The sequence below is a fragment of the Heterodontus francisci genome, chromosome 41 (assembly GCF_036365525.1).
Source record: "Heterodontus francisci isolate sHetFra1 chromosome 41, sHetFra1.hap1, whole genome shotgun sequence".
Classification (NCBI taxonomy): domain Eukaryota; kingdom Metazoa; phylum Chordata; class Chondrichthyes; order Heterodontiformes; family Heterodontidae; genus Heterodontus; species Heterodontus francisci.
Genome location: NC_090411.1, coordinates 20,075,044 through 20,096,613, shown reverse-complemented (window position 1 = coordinate 20,096,613; position 21,570 = coordinate 20,075,044). Strand labels below are relative to the sequence as shown.

General features: G+C 41.8%; 1 protein-coding gene across 1 annotated transcript in view; it reads left to right on the top strand.

Annotated features, from left to right (window-relative positions):
• The window catches only part of phf5a (PHD finger protein 5A), a 36,612-nt gene extending 17,621 nt beyond the window's left edge, over positions 1 to 18,991 (top strand). The window contains exons 3-4 of the mRNA XM_068019438.1: positions 15,617 to 15,783; positions 16,412 to 18,991. Coding sequence (XP_067875539.1) covers positions 15,617 to 15,783; positions 16,412 to 16,501 — 257 coding nt within the window. The 3' untranslated portion in view covers positions 16,502 to 18,991. The remainder of the gene's footprint in view (positions 1 to 15,616; positions 15,784 to 16,411) is intronic.
• Positions 18,992 to 21,570: the final 2,579 nt, after the last annotated feature.

The window sequence follows — 21,570 nt, the reverse complement described above, 5'->3', positions numbered from 1 at the left end:
GGCATGTCTTCTGGCACATCACTGAAGTGATTGTTCTGCACAGCTGAATCCTAACAGTTGGCAAGTTATTCATGGAGGGGCTCGGCTCAACCCAACCCGCACCGTCTTCCTGCCCACTTATCAGTTTACACAGATGCACTGTCCGGGTTCACTGGACTGAGATTGGAAGTTAGCATTCCATTCCTGCTGTCATTGTGACTAAAGAAAATGATTACAGTATTGTAATTGGATTTATTTAATATACTAGTCAGTCTCCCGCTGTGTTTCACACAGGGAGTCAAGCCAAATGTAGCCTTCAGGTGAAGCAGTCATACATTCTCCCATTTGAATTTATATTTCTATTATAAATTCTTGTGTCCAGGTTTGTAATGGTAATTTTCTGTGTAAATTGGTAATGACACCCTCCTGCCAGTTGTGGTGCTGCAGCACCGTCACATGGAGAAGGGTTTATTGCAGCATGACAGGTTTACATAGGCACAAATTTATTATGAAAAACGTTGACAGGCAGTGAATGCAAATATAAGATATTTAAAATCATATAGATTGGTTCCAATAAGCTGTAGGAAAATTCAGACTTGTTCTTGGGTAGCAATCTTAATTCATGATCGCTTGCTGTCAACACCAGTGACTGACTTATAAGCACCAGTACCTCGCCCTAGTTCAAAAATAGAACCCAAGATTGGAAGGTCAAAATCTGTAATTAAATTTACTGCTATTTTGCACAAGTGGATATCATGAAGTGCCTTTGGCTGTCTAGACCCCAAGCTCTGGAACGCCCTCCCTAAACCTCTGTATCCCTTTCTCCTGCTTTTAAGGCGCTCCTTAAAACCCACCTCTTTCATCAAGCTTTTAGTCATCTTTTAGGTGTCAGCTGTGGCTGCCTCTGAGTCAGAAAGTTGGAGGTTCAAGTCCCACTCCATGACCCAAGCACAAAAATCAAAAGCTGACAATCCAGCACAGTAATGTGGGAGTGCTGCACTTTCAGCTGAGGTGTTAAACCAGGGCCTCGTCTTCCCCCTCGGGTGTATGTAAAAGATCCCAAAGCACTATTTCAAAGAAGAGCAGGGGAGTTCTCCCTGTTGTAGTGGCCAATATTTATCCCTTAGTTAACATCAGAAAAACAGATTATCTGGTCATTATCACATTCAAAACCTTCAGACGACGCTTATCACATTGCTGTTTGTGGGAGCTTGCAGTGCACAAATTGAACGCTGTGTTTCCCACCTTCCAACAATGATTATGGTTCAAAAGTACTTCATTGGCTGTAAAGCACTTTGGGACATCCTGCAGTCATAAAGGTGCTCTATATATGCAGGTCATTTCATTAAGATTTTGGTCACCTGTGCTAATATCTCCTGTGTCTCGAAGTCAATTTTTTCCTGTGAAGTGCCTCGGGAGATTTTACTACATTGACTTGTTGTTGAACACTTCCCACAAGCCTGGAAGTTTACTACATTCCTAGTATAACACCATTGAATTATACAGTGGAAGTGGCTGATAGAGCAATGTTATTTTACTCCTGCCACAGTTCCACCACTCTTCTGTTACAGAAAACCAGTCAAGGACTTTCCCAGTATCTCACTCAAAAGTAAAGGAACTGTTCATCAAACTTGCACGGTTTTTTCTTTTTTCTAATTTCCTTTATTTTCTGTCCCCTCTCATTTTCCTTCATATAAAAGTGGATAGGACCAGAAAACACCATCTTGGCACATCTGACTGGCCACAGAGTTCAAAAAGAGAATACATCATTCACTCTCTATATCTGAATTGATGTTCTTGTTAAGTACCTGTCCAGCTTCCTCATAGAGTTACTGGTGTTACCAGTCTCCAGTACCTCCCTGGGAAGACCATCCCAAACACTTGTATTGCATACTGAGTGGGGAAAGGTAATGATGGCCTTATCCCTCCATTGCTTTCTGTGACTACCAGCAGGAAGAAAAAAATGAAAGACTTGCATTTATGTAGCACCTTTCATGACCTCAGGACATCCAAAAGCACTTTACTGCCAATGAAGTACTTTTAAAACATAGTCACTGTTGTAATGTAAGAAACGCGGCAGCCAATTTGTGCACAGCAAGAGCCCACAAACTGCAATGTGATAATGGCCAGATAATTTCTTTTTTCCCTGTGATATTAGTTAAGGGTTAAATATTGGCTAGGACACCAGGAATAAATAGGCATGCTGTTAACGTCACACTCGTCAACAACTAGTTCCTTAGTGAAATATGATGGAAGGTCACAAACTTAAAATGTTAACTCTCTTTTTCTCTCCATAGTTGCTGCCAGACCTGCTGAGCATTTCCAGCATTTTCTGTTTTTATTTCAAATTTCTAGCATCGCAGCATTTTGCTTTTTGTTGGAGGTTTCTTAGCGATCTGGACTCGGGTTGTCCAGTTGGGGTATGCCAAGTGTCCAAGTCTAAATGGAGGACTTGGGCTAAGAAGACTAGTGTAGCTCAGATAACCACAGGCCCAAGACAGCTTGTGTAGAAACTAGATTTTTTTATATTGCACTTCAGATGTGCTCTTTTGTAGACACTGACTACCACTAGGATTCACTGGCCACTCTCCAGTGCCTCACCCAAGTGCTCATTCTTCAAAGTATGAGTCTAGATGAATTTTGGTAGCCTGTGGAAAGCATTGCAAAAGTAAATCCTGTCTTGAATTGAAGTCGCTGGATCATAATTCTCCATCTCAGCATTGATCCCGGTTGAACACCAATCCCACCATCCCAGCTAACTCTACATGGGTTCAAGCTTGGAACCAATGTCCCCTCTAAATTTTTTTTATTGTGCACGGCCTGTTCACTTGAATGTGGATGCGCAAGCACAGAATCTTATCTTAAAGTATCTTAAAGGGAAGAATTTGAGAGCAGCCGGCACCTTACCTTCCAGGTTGCTGTGCATGCACACAACATGCAACACATCTGGTCTGCATGACTCCTTTAGTATGGATGATAGGTAGTAACCAAGACGTTGCTATTTTACCAATTTTATAATGTCATGTGAAGATGCAAGAAATCTCCCAGAATTAGAGATCCAAGGGATTAGGGGGATTGAGGAATTGAAGGAAATTCGTATTAATAAGAAGGTTGTATTGGAGAAATTAATGGGGCTGAAGATTGATAAGTCTCCAGGATCTGATATTCTACATCCCAGAGTATTGAAAGGGTAGCTATGGAAATAGTGGAAGCATTGGTGATATATATTCTGGAGCGGTTCCTGAAGATGGGAAGGTTGCAAATGTCACCCCACTATTTAAGAACGGAGAGAGAGAGAAAACAGGGAATTATAGACCTGTTAACCTTATGTCAGTCATTGGGAAAATGCTAGAATCTATTCTAAAGGATGTGATAAATGGACACTTGGATAATAATAATCTGATTGGGCGTAGTCAACATGGATTTATGCATTATGGATTGACGAACCTGTTGGAGTTTTTTGAGGACGTTACTAACAGAATTGATAAAGGGCAGTCGGTGGATGTGGTATACTTGGATTTTCAGAAGGCTTTTGATAAAGTCCCTCACAGGAGGTTGGTTAGCAAAATTAAAGCACATAGGATAGGAGGTAATATACTGGGATGGATTAAGATTGGTTAACAGGCAGAAAACAGAGAATAGCAATAAACGGGTCATTCTCGCATTGGCAGGCTGTGACTAGTGGGGTACAGCAACGACCAGTGCTTGGGCCCCAGCAGTTCACAATATATATCAATGATTTGGATGAGGGGACCAAATGTAGTATTTCTAAGTTCGCAGATGACATAAAACTAAGTGGGAATGTGTGTTGTGAAGAAGATGCAAAGCAATTTCAAGAGGATTTGGACTGACTTAGTGAGTGGGCAAGAATGTGGCAGATGGAATATAATGTGGAAAAATGTGAGGTTATCCACTTTGGTAGGAGGAACAGATGTGCAGAGTGTATCTTAAATGGTAAGAGATTAGAAAGTGTAGATGTACAGAGGGACCTGGGTGTCCTTGCCAATAAGTCATTGAAAGCTAACATGCAGGGACAGCAAGCAATTAGGAAGGCTAATATGTTAGCCTTTATCGCAAGAGGATTTGAGTACAGGAGTAGTGAAGTCTTGCTTCAATTGTATAGAATCTTGGTTAGACCACACCTGGAGTACTGTGTGCAGTTTTGATCCCCTTACCTTAGGAAGAATATTATTGCCATAGAGCGAATGCAATGGAGGTTCACCAGACTTGTTCCCGGGATGGTGGGACTGTCCTATGAAGTGAGATTGGGGAAACTGGGCCTGTATTCTCTCGAGTTTCGAAGAATGAGAGGTGATCTCATTGAAACCTACAAAATACTTAAAGGAGTAGACAGGGTAGATGCAGCTAAGATGTTTCCCCTGGTTGGGAAGTTTTGAACCAGGGGACACAATTTCAAAATAAAGGGGAAGCCATTTAGGACAGAGATAAGGAGAAATTACTTTCCTCAGAGGGTTGTGAATCTTTGGAATTCTCTACCCCAGAAGGCTGTGGAGGCTCAGTCATTGCGTATGTTTAAAGCAGAGATTGACCAATTTCAAATACAAATGACATAAGGGCATATGATGATAGTGTGGGAAAAAGGCATTGAAGTGGAAGATCAGCCATGATCCTATTGAATGGTGGGGCAGGCTCGATGGCCTGAATGGCCTACGCCTGTTCCTATGTTCCTCTACTTACAGGGTTTGCATCCACTCTTGAGCAAGTCATCTAGGCTGTCTAGTGCTAAACGGTTGGAGATACCATCTTTCAGATGAAACACTAAACCGAAGGCCCATTTATCCTCTCAGATGGACATACAAGATCCTGTGGCTCCATTTGAAGAAATGCAGGAGAGTTCGTCTGGTGTCCTGGCCAACATTTGAGCCTAAACTAACACCCCTTTTAGAAAAAAAAGAAAACAGATTATCTAGTCTGTTAGGACCAGGTGAGGAAGGGGTCTCAGGCTCCTCTTTCACCCCTTCTCTGGTTTGACCACAATAGGGTTTACCTTTTAAACACAGTGATTTAATTTACCACCTCAGTGAGCACTTGTTCCTGTTACTGTAATATATACTTGCAAATGAACCAATCAGACACGTTTTCTTGAGTTTAAACAAGAAAGATGCAAGTTTATTAACCTTATCACTCTAAACCGGTTAAAATTACTAAAATACACAATGCACCCACGCTCACATTCACATGAGAGGCACACACACAAATAGATTACAGAGGAATAACAAAGTTGGGAGGTTGAAGTAAAGTCTGTAATAAATGGAATTTAAGTACTGAGTCTCAGTGTCTTTAGTCGATGTTAAAGTCTCCTAAGTCCTCGCTGGGCCACGTACACAACTGGGGCTTGCTTCTCTGGTTCCGGATGGCAGGAGAGGGGCTTTATCCCTTGGTTGTTGACTAAGGATCTGTAGTCTTACGGCTTAGTAGCTGCCACTGCGGCTGCTCTGGGACTTTGCTATAGAGAGAGAGAGGTCCTTTCTTGAGTTCAGGAACTGTTTTTCTGAGGCACAATTGTAGTCCTGTCTTGTGACCACTTCATTGTTTGAAAAAGCACCTTCTGGAAGGATCTTTCAAATTCAAAGCTGTTCAAGCATACTTGGTAGGAGGGTTTGGCGCTTTCAAAGTCAATGGTTGTCCATGGCTTTTGCCGATCAGCATTAACAATAGGGCGGCACAGTGGTAAACACCGCAGCCTCACAGCTCCAGCGACCCAGGTTCCGTTCTGGGTACTGCCTGTGTGGAGTTTGCAAGTTCTCCCTGTGACCGCGTGGGTTTCTGCCGGGTGCTCCGGTTTCCTCCCACAGCCAAAGACTTGCAGATTGATAGGTAAATTGGCCATTGTAAATTGCCCCTAGTGTAGGTAGATGGTAGGAGAATTGAGGGAAGGGGGGGGGATGTGAGAGGGAAAAATGAGATTAATGTAGGATTAGTATAAATGGGTGGTTGATGGTCAGCACAGACTCGGTGGGCCGAAGGGCCTGTTTCGGTGCTGTATCTCTCTATGACTCTATGAAAACCATTCTAGGTAATTGAATCAGGGAGCACCCCCATTGTTCTGGCTAGGCTGGGTAACTACCTCTGTCTCCCGGCTGATTCTTTAGTTTTTTTTTTAACAAGAAAATTCGTGGCCATCTTTAGCTGCTCTGTTCTGCTTTTTAAAAGTTATTGGTGATATTGTCCAGTAAAAAGTCTCAGGCAAAGTTCCATACAGTGAAATTAATATTTTCCATTTGGCATGTGGGATTTCCGTCACACATCTTATTGCTATTTGTGAGCCCTTGCTGTGTGCAAATTGCTTGCCTACATTACAACAGACAGTACATTTTAAAAGTAATTTAGTGGCCATGAAGTGCTTTGGGACATCATGAGGATGTGAAGGGCACAATATAAATGTAAGTTTGTCCTTCTTCCCTTCCTCTATTGTCTAATGAAATAGGCTGGCAACCTGCTTTAGATTCTCTGTATTCGACTATTCAATGGTGAGTGAGTGTTCCAGTTTCCTTATTGTGTAGAGCAGAGAGAGGGGAAAACGTACTAAAATTGGACCAAAAAGTATTTTTTTTTAATGATGCATTACAAGTCACTAGAGTTTGTTGAACGAAAACAAAACTTTATTCAAGCTAGCAAATGTAATTTTTTCTAAGTTCCTTCATCTAATTACTCCACAGCTCAATTCACTGCTTCCTGTACCACAGCCAGATAGATTATCATTTCTCTCTACAGATGCGATTGAAGCTCAGGCTGACTTTGTGGAAAAACTGGGCTGCATTCCACCATTGAAACATAAATCTGTGGGGACTGAGTCTGTCCCTGAGTAAATGTTCCTTTCAGAAATAAGCATTGGCTGGCACATAGTCTGCCTGGCACTGTGGTGTTGGGGGTGTTATCTGTGCCATGGGAATCCAGGCTATAAAGATGGTCTCACGGGCAGAGGAAGTACAGACTTTTTTGCTTTTAGTAGATGCAAAAGCAAAGAATTGACCTTAGATTAGACTGTAGCATTATTTCCGCATCCCTTTTATCTTCCATCAGCCATTGGCTCCTTTCCCATCTCATGCTGCAACCCCTGACCTCTCAAACTACTGATGGAGATACAGCTTTCTGCCTGTCAAGCTCAAGGTCATTTTCATTTTTGTAGACTGCACCACCACACCCCATTCTCCTTTTCTGTCTGCTATCCCTCTTAATCTTTCTCGGCACACAGTCTATATTTGTCAACTGTCTTCATTTTTCATCTCATAAACAGCATTTAACCATTACCCATGCTCTCTGGTGTAGCGAAAACAGTTCTACAAACCCAAGTGTTTTCACATATGAGTAGGAAATGTTGTAGATTCGACTTCAATGCAGCAATCTCTGGCAAATGAGGCAGAACCGGTCTGCTGCAACCTTCTGAGCAATGTAGAAGTAGTTAACCTCCCTGATTGCAGCTTTCTCTGTTAGCAATGGTTCACAGCAGATGCAAGTTTACAAGGGAAGGATAAAATTGGAGGGCAAATTGTGACTCCTTGTCATACCTGTCTGTCCCATAGGTATTTTTTGCTAGGGGAAAGAATGAAGGACCAAAATCAAGATGAAAATTACTTCAAAATGGAAGGGCAAAGTACAGTAGCAGTAACTACAGGGTGGAGTCCCTTGCTTTTATGAGATTCCATGACAAGAGGCTTGGAGCAACAGGTGCACATTACAAGAAATCATATATTAGCATCATAACATCATATTAGCTTCTTGTGTGGAATTTGAATGGTGCAGGTCAAGGGTGGAGTCACCCATTTCTCTGGATCCTTATTTCTGCTAATTGTGCATTGAAGAGAGAAGCATTGGTTATAAATTTCTTCAGGGGTTTTGTGAATTCTAAGCAGCACACGTAGCTGATTGCTGAAAGCACAATTCACTAAGGCATGTGGAAATTACAGCTAGCAGATGCACTCCAGATGTTGATCCCTCCAGGGCAGAGTATGTTAAAGAAAGGGGAAAAAATGCACTTTTATAGTGCTTTTCACATTTTAAGCGCATCCCAGCTGACTTCACAGCCAATTAATTGTTTTTTGAACTGTTGTGTAGAGAGACATGGAAGCCACTTTGCACACAGCCATGTCTCACAAACATAATTAGATGAATGACCATTTAATTTGTTTTGGTTGAGGGAAGGATGTTAGCCAGGCTACCAGCCAACTCCCCCTACTTCTCTTCCAACAGTGCCATTTGATCTTTTACATTCCCCTGAACGGGCAGGCAGAGCCTCTGATTGACTTCTCATCCAAAAGGCAACACATTCGATAATGCACCAATGGGGGAGGGGGTGCGAGGAAAAATATGTAAGGAAAGAAACAAAAGACTGCGGATGCTGGAAGTACTCGGTATCATCAGAAAGAACAGGCGACATAATATGTGCTGTGGACTCTTCATCAGAATTAGAGGATACTGCTGATGCACAACGTTTAATAAATGTACAGAAAAAATGGAAAAAGGGAGGGAAAAACAAAAACGTTAAGAGCACGCAAGCACATGCACTCTCGTGAGTGCAAAGAAATGCAAATATAAAGTATTTCAGTGATAACGGGTTGGTCAAGTAGCAAAAGTAATAGCGCAAGAACATAGGTGGCAATAAAGGAAGAACTAAAGATGTAAGAGATGGAAAGCATCTGAATACCTGAAGGAGGTGGGGGATGAGGCAGTTAGAATTGTTAAAGGAGAGCAAGGTTTGTGACCCTTGGAGAAGAAAAAGCAGGTTGACACCAAGGGGCAGACTACCTTGCCAGCGCAGCGTTCTGATGTGAGCTTGTACAAGATTACATGATCTTGGGGTTAAGGTTCATTTGAAATACTCTAGGAATGGGGAAGTGCCCCTTCAATTTTCATTTGAAAAAGCAAGCTGGCACATCTCTAATTCTGTGCAGAATGTGCCTGTGTGTTCTCAAGTGTTTTGTTTGTACAGCAGTACCGGTGATGGAAAGAGCAGTACACTGTGGTCAGCTGTAGAAACCCTTGGAATGCAATAATGGAAAATTCCACTCCTCTTTAGGTGAAGGGCTGATGTTTGATTTTTTTTTAAATATATAATCAAAGTTTTCAGAAACACTTCAGCTGACTTAGAGAATGTTGGGAAACTATTGACGCATTTTTCGATATTTGTTAATCTCTTTATAATCATCTTTCCATTTATACTCTGGATAACAAGACAAGCAGCTGATCTACTGCAAAACCTTGTATTCAAGTCTAACCTATAGAGTTAATGTGTTGGAATTATCCTGGTAACACACAGTTGAGACTGAGAATTCACCATATCGAGAGTTAACAGCATAAACCTGCATCCTCTCACTCCATGTTCAGCAGTAAGACTATTGCTTTTGAATCAGAAAGTCGTGAGGTCAGGCCCCACTTGAGTAAGTAATAAGGCTGACACTTCAGGGTATCATTGTTAGAGGTACTGTCAGTCAGTTGCAGTGTTAAACCAAGGTCCCATCTGCATTTTTTGGGCTAACAGAAAAGATCCCATGGGACTATTGAAAGAGGGGTAAGGCATTCCTCCAATACATACGAACGTACGAATTAGGAGCAGGAGTAGGCCACTCGGCCCATCGAACCTGCTCCACCATTCAATAAGTTCATGGTTGAACTGATTACTCGACATATCCACCTCCCCCCGATAACCTTTCACCCCCTTGCTTATCAAGAATCTATCTACCTCTGCCTTAAAAATATTCAAAGGCTCTGCTTCCACTTCCTTTTGAGGAAGAGAATTCCAAAGACTCACGACCCTCCGAGAGAGAAAATTTCTCCTTATCTCTGTCTTAAATGGGTGACCCCTTATTTTTAAACAGTGACCCCTAGTTCTAGATTCTCCCACCAGGGGAAACATCCTTTCCACATCCATCCAGTATTTTGTTCATTGTTCACCCCTCAGTCAACATGACCAAAAACACATTCGCTGGTCATTAATCTCATTGCTGTTTACGGGATCTTGCTGTATGAAAATAGACTCCTTTGTTTGCCTACATAATAGTGACTATTCATTAGCTGTAAAGAAATACGGGACATCCCAAAGATGTGAAATGTGCTTTGTAACTACTAGTCCTTTCTGTTCCTTTCACATGCCTGCTTCTGCATGTTTGCAAATTGCCAACAGCGCGAGGCAGAAGCCCTGTAGCAGTGGTCCAGTCAGGCAGGTTAGAGACTGGAATATAAATCTGATGAGCTGTTTCCATGAATGTCACAGTCACAACCAACTCACTATCTGTCCTACTCAGTACAGCAAAAAAAAAATGGAGACCTAGGTGGAGGACCAAGGACCATAATGCAGGACAGCACAAAGATTACAGAAAATATGAGGTACACTTAGTGATTAGGTGAGTCGGAGATTGGGTCTTAAGAGTTTATAGATTGAGCAGGAAAGAACAAATGAAGGCTGTGATGAGTTCCATAGGTTTGAAGTCCTGAGAAAAATTAGGAACTGGTGCACTGAGTCTTGATTTAACCAAGATTTGCAAGAACACAAATAGGAGCACAAGTAGACCATATGGTCCATGGAGCCTTCTCCGACATTCGACATGATCATTGGCTGATCTTAGGCTTCACTTTCCCATCCGCTCGCCATATCCCTTGAATCCCTGAGAGACCAAAAATCTGTCTGTCCCAGCTTTAAATGTATTCAACAATGGAGCTTCCGCAACCCTCTGGGGTAGAGAATTCCGAAGATTCATAACCCTCTGAGTGAAGTAATTTCTCCTCATCTCGTTCCCAAACGATTTAATTCAATTTGAATTTGCAGCAAGTTGTTACAATCTGGAATGCGCTGCCTGAAAGGGTGGTGCAAGCAGATTTGATGGTTATTTTCAAAAAGGAATTGGATATATGCTTTTAAAAAGTAAAAAAAAAATCATGGGGAAAGAACAGAGGTGTAGGAATAATTGGATGGTTCAAAGAGCTGTCACTGGCCTGATGGGTCGAATGGCCTCCTGTGCTGTACCCGGGAAAGAAAAACCAATTCAGAATTGCCCTTTTGGAATTTACAAGGAAGAAAAGAAGAAAGTTTAAGGAACAACTTAGTCACTACTTGGGACTCATTTTGGACTTGCCTGAATGGACTTGAGTTATTTTGTTGAAAGAGAGTGAATGCTTTCCAATCTCTTTGAACAGTGTTTAAAATTGAGAAATCTGAATTTAAAGTAATTGACTGCCGGAATCAAACTAAACAACAATCTAAAACTGCAGATGCTACAAATTTCGAACAAAGACAGGAAAAAAAAGGCTGGAAACACTCAGCAGGTCAGTCAGCACTCATGCAGTAAGCATGTGAGTTAACATTTTTAGATGTTGGACCCTTTGTCAGCACTAATGAAGCGCCTACACTGAAACATTAACTGATCTCTTTTCTCCATAAATGCTGACTAACCTACAAAGTGTTTCCTCCATTTCAGTTCTTTTTAATTTACTAATGTTCCTATTGCTAGTGTGGGTGGGAAAAGTGCATTATTGTTAGCCTTTTAAATTTTGTAAGAATTGCTTTGTCTTTCAGCTCAATAGAGCTAGTAAATAATTTGCCTTGGTTTCTGAATTGTAGTTTTCAGCCACGATTCCAAAATATAGTTGGGCCTGATTTGTAATATCTCGATTTTCAAGCAGTTCTTGATGTGAGAAAAGATATCTGCAGAGTTGGCCTCAAAACACTGTGTAAGACAAGGGTGAAGTCTCCCCAGGACAATCTCTGGATTCTTAAAGGCCAAATATGGAGCAGGACTATCATGGTTTTGGGTATGCTAATTACAGCAGGTTGAGTGCAGTTCTGACTGTCAGAAGGATGTTTGCATGAATAATGAGGAATATTAAGTATTTTATTCCCTTCATTTACCATATCCTTTCCTAATGTTACCACTCTACCTTTGTGGAATTAGGTCTCAAGTGTTCGGTTGCCCATTGTGCATTTAACAAGTCATTCTGTAATCTATGGGAGGGAGAGTACTTCAATGGAGACATAACTCAGCAGCACAGGAATAATAGAATGCAGATCTCCTCTTTCCATTCCACACATCACTGAATTTCCCCTGGTCTCTGCAGAGGCAGGCATTGGACATGTCATAATGGCAGCCGGAACTGGGGACAGTACTCAGTCTACTCCTAGCTTTCTTTCAATTTATGCTTCGCTTTTTCAACACCATTCATGGAGTACGCATCATCCATTCTTGTTTCTCGTGCGTAGCACTGTACGCTTGTGTACATTAAATTTCATCTGCCATTTTCTGTCCACACACGTTATCCAAATCATTCTGTAGTTTGAGCCGATTCCATTGCCCCTCCTTGATTATCAAATGCAAATTTGACTGCCTTACTTTGTATTCTGAATCCATGTTATTGAAGCAAATTAGAAACGGTTGTGAGTGGTCCTACCACTAGACCCACTGTTACTTCCCTATCCCCAGCTCCAACAATAATAAGTACCTGTTTTCTATCCTTAATCCAATTTTTTTTTTAATCTCCTCCCGAGATTTATCCTGGGTCCCAACAGCTTTAACATTAATGAATAACAGGCATTCCATTTAACTAATTAGATTACCAAAGATGGAGAAGCTCAGAATGACGAATTTTAAAGTGTCAAGCAACAGGACACAGGTGTTCAGCAAAGCAATCACCTGTCTTCCTTAGTGAATATTTAGCTCTCTTTGTTGAATGTCTGTTCTGTCTGCAAGTGTGACCTGAGCTCCTGGTTGCTCACCACTTTAATTCCCTGTTCAACTCCCACTCTGACATCTGGCTTTGACATTCTACGCTGTTCCAGTTAAGGAAGCTTAAGGAACAGCACCTTATATTTCCACTGGGAAATCTGTAGCCCTCCAGCCTTAACATAGCCATTAAATAACTCCAGACCTTAATTATAGTATCCACATTCTTTGATAGGGGATGCTGGCGACATGGAATGAAACTGGGGGCGGCGGCTTGGGTTGGCATTTGGATTGGGAATCCTTTGTCAGAATACCTTTTTGCAGAGGAGTCTGTGCCCTTGGTGTTTTACTTTACTATGTGGGCTATTGGACACCAACCTGTTCTGCCACATTCTCCAGTTTTTAGACCTCATTTACCTCTTGCTGCCTCAGCTGTTCACTTATTTGTTTCTGAAGGACAACTTGTATTTATATACATCTTTAACGCAATAAAACAATCCAAGTTGTTTCTCAGGAGCATTATAAAGCAAAATGGGACACTGAGACACATAAGGCGCTTTTAGGGCAGATGGCCAAAAGCTTGGTCAAAGAGGTAGGTTTTCTGGAGCAAAGAGAGATAGAGAGTTGACTTCTTTTGTGCTTCTTTCCGTCATCTGATGTAAAAATCATTCTCGGCCATCTCTCTCTCTCAATCCAATTACAGATCATTTGTGTAAGTGTGTGTGATTTCCTCCTCGTCCCTGCCATACTCTGCTTTCATTTGGTTCTATTTCTTTTTAAAATGCTGTTAGCTGTGATTTCTTCCAGTCCTGACTGTTTCCACATATCGTTGACTCATTTGTTCTCTGCACAGATGTTGACCAACCTGATTTGTTTCCAGCATTTTCTGCTTTTGTTTCTGATGGGTCTCCAGTTGCCTGCATCTGTTTTGTTCACCTTTTCAAATATGGCCACCATGTTAGCCTGTTTCCTTCCCAGTGTCCAGTGATTCCCTCAGAATTATTCAATGTTTTACAAATATGCTCACAGTCTCACCCTGGGATAAATACTGTCTTTGCGGATTTATTAGTTTTGAGCCCTTTAAGCCTGTCAAAGTCAATAATTATGCTTTGCTATCTGACTGTAGAGCACAAGTTGCTCATGTCTTCCCCAGTGAATATTTGGAGGAAGTAATCATTCAGAATGCGCACAAAATAGCAAGTATTCTCCATTTGTAAGTGAATGGCAGATTTCCTCCCCTGCCTAACAGAAGACGTGAGGGGTAACCTGATGGAGGTCATCAAGATTATGGAAGGGTTTGATAGAGTAGACTTAGACATGATGTTTCCACGGATGGGCGAGACCTGAATTAGAGGCTGTAAATATAAAATAGCTACTAATAAATCCAATAGGGAATGCAGGAGACGGAGTGGTGGGACTGTGGAACTTGTTAGCACAAGGAGTGGTTGAGGCAAATAGCATAGATGCATTGAAGGGAAAGTTAGATAAACACATTAGGGAGAAAGGAATAGAAGAATCTGTTAATGGAGTTAGATGAAGAGGGGTGGGAGGAGGCTGGTGTGGCGCATAAAACACCAGCTTGGACCTTTTGGGACAAATTGTCTGTGTCTGCTATAAATACTTTGTAAATAGCCTAGTGCAGTGTTATCCAATAGGAATTTCTGATTAACCAGAGGGGTGGGTTTGGTGATGCTATTTTAACAACGTACACTAATTTTAATAGAAAACATACACTTCAAACACAGTACAAGTAAATATACTTTGCATGTATATTTACTTAAACAATATCTAAAACAGTAACCAAGGAAGTAAAATTCTGCTTTGTCTTGCCATTTTGCCAACAAATGCACAAAAAGGTTGAAGTTCACATGCATACATTGTGCGGATATGAATATTGAGAGCACACACCCACCGACTGGCGATTGTTTTTTTTTAACTAATCAGAAATGCAGTTAGCCCATGTAGCTTGTGACTAATGTACTGGACAAACACTGGTCTAGCTTCATAGAAACATGATGAGAAAAATCCATACAGCTATGTGACTGACTCCAGCCATTTTTCACCTTAATTTCTATTTTCAGAATCAAATCCTTGACAATCGAGTAAGCTCAACTCACTGGTATCATTCACCTCTGGGTCAGAGGGCCTCAGTTTCAAGCCCCCACTGCAGGACTTGAGCATGTAATCTACAACGCCAACAACAACTTGCATTTATAATATCCCACGGCTCTTCACGGAAACATACTAAGACAAAGATTGCCACTGAACCAAAAGAGGAACTATTAGGGGCGGGTGATTCAAAGTTTGGTTAAAGAGGATAGGTTTTACAGAAGTTCTTAAAGGAGGAAAGGGAGGTGGAAAGATAGAGAGGTTTAGGGAGGGAATTCCAGGATGCTTTTTATTCATTCATGAGGTGTGGGCAAAGCCATCAGTTGTTGCCCTTGGGGGCCCCAACAGCTGAAGACATGGCTGTTATTGATGAGGCGAAGTGGGTGGCTGGGTGCATGAAACCAGAGTTGAGGACTGGAAGAAGTTACAAAGATTGCACATCTCCGGTCCTGCCTCAGCCACCTGCAGCTGAAACCCTTCTCCATACTTTTATTACCTCCAGGCTCAACTACTCCAATGCTGTCCTGGCCAGCCTTCCATCTACCATCCTTGATAAACTTGAACTCATACAGAACTCTGCTGCCGATATGCTAACTCGCATCTTGGTATTAGTCAAAGAAGAACCAGGAGTTCTGGTTTCCTTGTTAATGTTTACCCCTCCATCAACATACTAAAACTAGTGAATTGATCATTTATCTCATTCACTGTTTGTATGACCTTGCTATGTGCAAATGGACTGTCACGTTTACCTACATAATAATTGCACTTTCAAAGCAATTCATTGGCTGTAAAGCACTTTGAAATGTCCTGCATAAATTCATGTTTGTTCTGTATTTTTTGATTGCCTTCCCTTTTAGGTGATGGTAAATGTGTGATCTGCGACTCCTATGTCAGACCATGCACGCTAGTCCGTATCTGTGATGAGTGTAATTATGGGTCCTACCAGGGTCGGTGTGTGATCTGTGGTGGTCCGGGCGTGTCTGATGCCTATTACTGCAAGGAGTGCACTATCCAGGAAAAAGATGTAAGTTTGAAGAGAATTTTCTTCTGAAGCTAAGGAAGTGTAACTATCAAATGGTGTGATCAAACGGTATGGAACTATACAAACAAAAAATGGTTTTGGTAGAGTGAAGTGCTACTACACACAATAGGCCCACTTCTAGGAGCTGATGAATTGGAGGGAAACTTCACATACATTCTTGCAAAAAAAAATCTTGTTTTATGGATCTTTGCTTTTGAAACATTGAAAGTTTTCTCCCACTTTCCTTGAGGGAGCTGACTCACAAAGGTACAATTGTACAGGAACCAGCCGTCCTCGGGTGCCTTGCCCAAGGGGCCATGCTTTGAGTGAGCTTAGCCAGAGAATGTTGGCAGCCAACGCTCCTGTATCCTCACTCGATGTTCACTTTCCAGCAGAAATCATTATCTAATGAGAAACCAGAGCTCTACCTAATTTTCCACCCTAGCCCAGCTTTGCTGAGTCCCAACTGCGTGCCTTGCTGATGTGTTTAACACAAGACAGACAGGGGAATCAAACCTGGGAACTTCCATTCCATGGGTGCTCATTTGGCAAATGTCTGAATACTGAGGTAATTGTAGGGGTGATAAATTTTTTTCCAGAACCATTTACCCTTTTTTTTTTTGCCTCTTAGAGAGATGGCTGTCCGAAAATTGTCAATCTTGGCAGCTCAAAAACTGACCTGTTCTACGAAAGGAAAAAGTACGGCTTTAAGAAGAGGTGATCCTGGCAAATCTTTCACGTTCCAATTGAATTTGGGGACAATGGAGTGATCTTGCGTAGGATGTTTAACATTACTGTTTCACAGTATGGAGTACGGTATTTGATGGGATAAATCGGGCAGCATGTGGAGAAGGGTGATGGGTACACACAAGTTCAATTATTTTTTAGTAGCTAGCATATTTTCTGTCTCTGCCAGCAAAGTGATTTTGGAATTGAAGTAACGTATTTCTGGCAGTGGAACTAACGCCAGAACTATCTGCAGCAACAATGCCAGTGATCTATTTCTGGGCAGAACAAATTATGTTCACCAATGTGTTGATTTTATTTGCAGCCTTTAAAAGGATTGGGGGCTCTACTGTTAGTTGGTTGTGAGTTTAGCGACTGGGGGTTTATTGTTCAGTGAGTCGGTTAGTGGTCATAACTTCATTTTTGCTGTGGCTGCAAAATCCTGTGTATTTCACATTTAAGCACTGGATGTAGATGACTGCTTCTTGCTCCGCCTCTTGCAGTTGATTCACTTTGGCAGAAGATTGGATGTTTAATTTTTATCTTGGGTTTTGTGCTTGAATAATCTTGAAGCCGATTTGTGAGTGACACTAAAGCTGTGTTCATGAGGTGAGAGCTGCCTGATGTCTGTCTTTCATGCAGGTCCTTCAGCACACTTTTCTGATAGTTTAACTGACCATATTCTACAAATACTTGTTTTAACTTGGAATAAGCTATTCTCATTGAGAAGTGGCATGATTCTTATATTTACGGAAATATTTGTTGGTCCCCCTACATCCTGCTGGGTCACCGCACTGCAGTACAGAGCTGTAAGTCAAAGTCCATGACTGGTCTCCAGTCTTTGTTGAATTGACTGACCTTCGTTGAGGTGCTGCAGTTGGCCAGGACACTGAGACTAGACTGGGGAAAAAAAACAGCTAGTATTCCTGCTTTTGATTGCTGAGTACTAATGCCTGCTGGAAGTTTGTGTGTGCGTGTATGGTTGAGTGGCGGAAGAATCACTCAAGATTTATTTCACTTAGTCACGATGACCAAGTAGCATTCCAAGACTTGATGTCTAGGCTTCCATCTAAATAGTGGTCACTTAAATGAAGTGCTGTGAAAGGCAAGCAGTGCAAATGGAGTATTCTACCAGGCAAGCAGTTGGCACAAAAATGCTCAAGACGTTCCAATTGCAGCTTGATGCTATTATGGATGAGTTAGAGTACAAGAGGGATGAACTTTGGTCTTTTTTTTTAGTCCTTAAGACCTTGAGTCTGCACCTTTTTGAAACGGGATGCAGTGTTGCAGGCATTAGTTGGTTGTATTGCTGCAAAGCACAACTCCAAAAGCAGGTGGATGAATCCGATTCAGTACAGTGAGGGACTAACCCTGGGAAAACCATCACTCCCAAGTTAGAGGTGACCCAGTGTGAACTTGGTCTCTCCATCTGTAAGCAAAATGCCTTTGTTTCCTGAAACAGCCTTCCTGACAGTTAATCGTGGTTTCCTTATTTTGTGCTCGACTTGATTGAAAGATTTGGTGGAGTTACAACTTATTGAGTTAGGATTTTTTTTTACATGCAGGTCAAAGTTAAATTGACGCTGATTTTTTTTTTTTAAATGCTCAGGATAAAGCATCTTTTTTCTCCTCTAATCCCTCATCTCATGTAATGTTTAACATTAAGCTTGCTGCAGAGTGCCTGGCTTCCTAATTGGGAAACTGGAGGAAGGGAGGGCTTTTATCTTGTCGCAAATTCAACGTTTAAACTTGATGTGCTTTGACTCCCAGCACATACCTCTTCCTGATGCTGATATTGGCAGTCAAGCTTCGACAAGTCGCATCCTGTTTCAGCAGAGAGTCAAGTGCCGTTAAGGTGTGGCCACAGTTTGAGGCCATTGGCAATGAGAGTTTTTCTAGTTCTCCAGTGGTGTATAAGGTGATTGAGGCCAGTGTGGATCTTACCCTGGAGTATACCTTTTAAATAGATTGGGAATTTATTAGATGGTAATAGTAACTTTGACTCTATTTAAACTTCTGCCTCATCAATGCTGTTTCCAGTACAATGAAATTAAGTGATTAAAACCCTTGGTTCAATTAAAAGGAGAGTGACCCACCGTAAAAGAGTATCTTAGTACAAAGACAGTCCAGAATGGAAACTCATTTTCTCCCAGGAGTCTCTTTAGAATCTATTTGTATTGAGCATATCCAGGTGGTTTAGGGAATTGGGTGATTGTTGCTGTTTGTAACACTGCCGTTCACTGGATTATACCACCAAATAAAAACAAATGTAAGCGTTCCTCCTTCCAAAAACAGGTTTTGATTGTTGGACAGAAAAGTAATGAGATTCTATGCGAGCCTGAAAGATTGACTGCATGAGCATCTGTTTTAAATGAAGTGCCTCCACTTTCTTTTGTAGTTGAAGATTGTGTTTGAACGCTTTAATTATTGAGCTATGATTGTTCCCATTTCTTCCCGTTTTTTTTAATAAACCAGTTTTTTTCTACATGTGTCTGCTTGTGCTTTCTGCAAGTGTCAACATGACTTTACAACAAAATTAGTTAACTGTTAAGAGGACTACAGTGTTGTTATACCACTAGCGTCATGGTAAGGGATTGTCTATGGGTGTTATCTACCTGGACTTCCGTAAAAGGAACGTACTCTGGGAAGTGGCAAGTGGTATTCCCCAGTGATATTTACTGGAGCCTCAGCTTTTCACCATATTTATCAATGGCTTGGATGAAGGAATAGAGAGTTGTATATTCAAGTTTGAAGATGACACCAAGTTGAAGGACGCAGCAAGTAGTACAGATGGGAGCAGGATATTACAATGGGACATGCAGATTAAGTGTGTTGGCAAAACTGTGACATATAGAGTTCAATTTGGGGAATAATGAGGTCATTCACTTTATATCCAAGAAAAACAAGTTTGAGTATTTTCTAAATGTTGAGAAACTAGAAACTGGAGAAGGAGAGAGATTTGGATATTCGTGTACACGCATCACTAAAGGTACAAAAATACTAATGGAATGCTGGCCTTTATCTCAAGGAGGCTATAAGAGAGGAAATTTTACTTCAGTTATATAGAGCCTTGGTCAGACTCCATCTGCGTTTTGGTTTTGTTGCACAACTCAGGAAGGATATATTGGCCTTCGGGTAGGTGCAACACTGATTCACCAGAATAACACCGGGGTTTAAATGGTTAAATAAATTGAATAAACTTGGCTTGTGTTTCCTTGAGTATAGAGGATTGAGGAGTGTTGTAAATAGTAAGTAGGTAGTAAGAGGTGGAGTGGGGCCTGTAAGGGACAGAGTGCTTAAAGGTGCAGGGCAAGGCTGATATACTTATATACTTTTAAAAAAAAAACTTTGTGTCAGTGTTCACGAAGGAAGAGGAATCTGAAAAAATATCAGTAGAAGTGGAGAGATTAGAGGTAATGGATAGGGTAAAAATTGAGTTGTGGGGGGATGGGAAATGATACTAAAAGGGCTGGCTGTGCTTAGGGTAGATAAGTTACCTAGTCCGGATGGCATGCATCCCAGGTTGCGAAAGGAAGTGGGGGTGGAGATAGCAGGAGGGCTTGCCATCATCTTCCAATCTTCCCCGGATACAGGGGAGGTGCCAGAGGATTGGAGAGTGACAATTATTTTTATTCGTTTGTGAGATGTGGGTGTCGCTGGCTAGGCCAGCATTCATTGCCCATCCATAATTGCCCTTTGAAAAGGTGGTGGTGAGCTGCCTATTTGAACCACTGCAGTCCTTGTAGGTACACCAACAGTGCTGTTAGGAGGGGAGTTCCAGGATTTTGCCACAATGACTGAAGGATCGGCAATATAGTTCCAAGTCAGAATGGTGTGTGGCTTGGAAGGGAACTTGCAGGTGGTGGTGTTCCCATGCAACTGCTGCTGTTGTCCTTCTAGATGGTAGAGGTCGTGGGTTTGGAAGATACTGTTGAAGGAGCCTTGGTGAGTTGATGCAGTGCATCTTGTAAATCTTACAGACTGCTACCACTGTGCGTCAGTGGTGAAGGGAGTGAACGTTGAAGTTGGTGGATGGGGTGCCAATCAAGCGGGTTGCTTTGTCCTGGATGGCGTTGAACTTTTTGAATGTTGAAGCCACACTCATCCAGGCAAGTGGAGAGTATTCCGTCACACGTCTGACTTGTGCCTTTGTAGATCGTGGACAGGCACTGGGGAGACAGGAGGTGAGTTACTCGCCACAGACTCTCTAGCCTCTGACCTGCTGTTGTAGCCACAGTATTTAGGTCCAGTTCTGTTTCTGGTCAATGGTTACCACCACCCCCCCAGGTTGTTGATCGTTGGGGATTCAGCGATGGTAATGCCATTGAACATCAATGGTGGATGGTTAGATTCTCTCTTGTTTGTGATGGTCATTGCCTCGCACTTGTGTGGTGCCCATGTTACTTGCCACTTATCAGCCCAAGCCTGGATGTTGTCCAGGTCTTGCTGCATCTGGATACTGGCTGCTTCAGTATCTGAGGAGTGGTGAATGGTGCTGAACGTTGTGCAATCACCAGTGAATATCCATATTTCTGACCTGATGGAGGGAAGGTCATTGATGAAGTAGCTGAAGACTACCATGAGGAACTCCTGCAGTGATGTCCTGGGACTGAGATGATTGACCTCCAACAACCACAACCATCTTCCTTTGTGCTAGGTATGACTCCAACCAGCGGAGAGTTTTCCCCCTGATTCCCATTGACTCCAGTTTTGCTAGGGCTCCTTGATGTAAGGACAGTCCTAGAAACTACAGGCCAGTTCGTTTAACATCAGTGGTGGGTAAGGTTTTAGAAACAATAATCGAGGAAAAAAAATCAACACTTGGAGAGGTTCAAGTTAATTAAGGATAGCCAGCACAGATTTGTAAAAGGCAGATCATGCTTAACTAATCTAATTTAATTTTTTGATGAAGTAACATAGAAGGTTGATGAAAGCAATGTGGTGTATGTTGTTTATATGTATTTTAAGCAAGTTCGATAAGGTGCCACATAAAAGGTTGGTTAACAAAATTGACTAGGAGGGTCAGTGTCCAATTGGATTTTTAAAAAAAGATTGGCTTAAGGA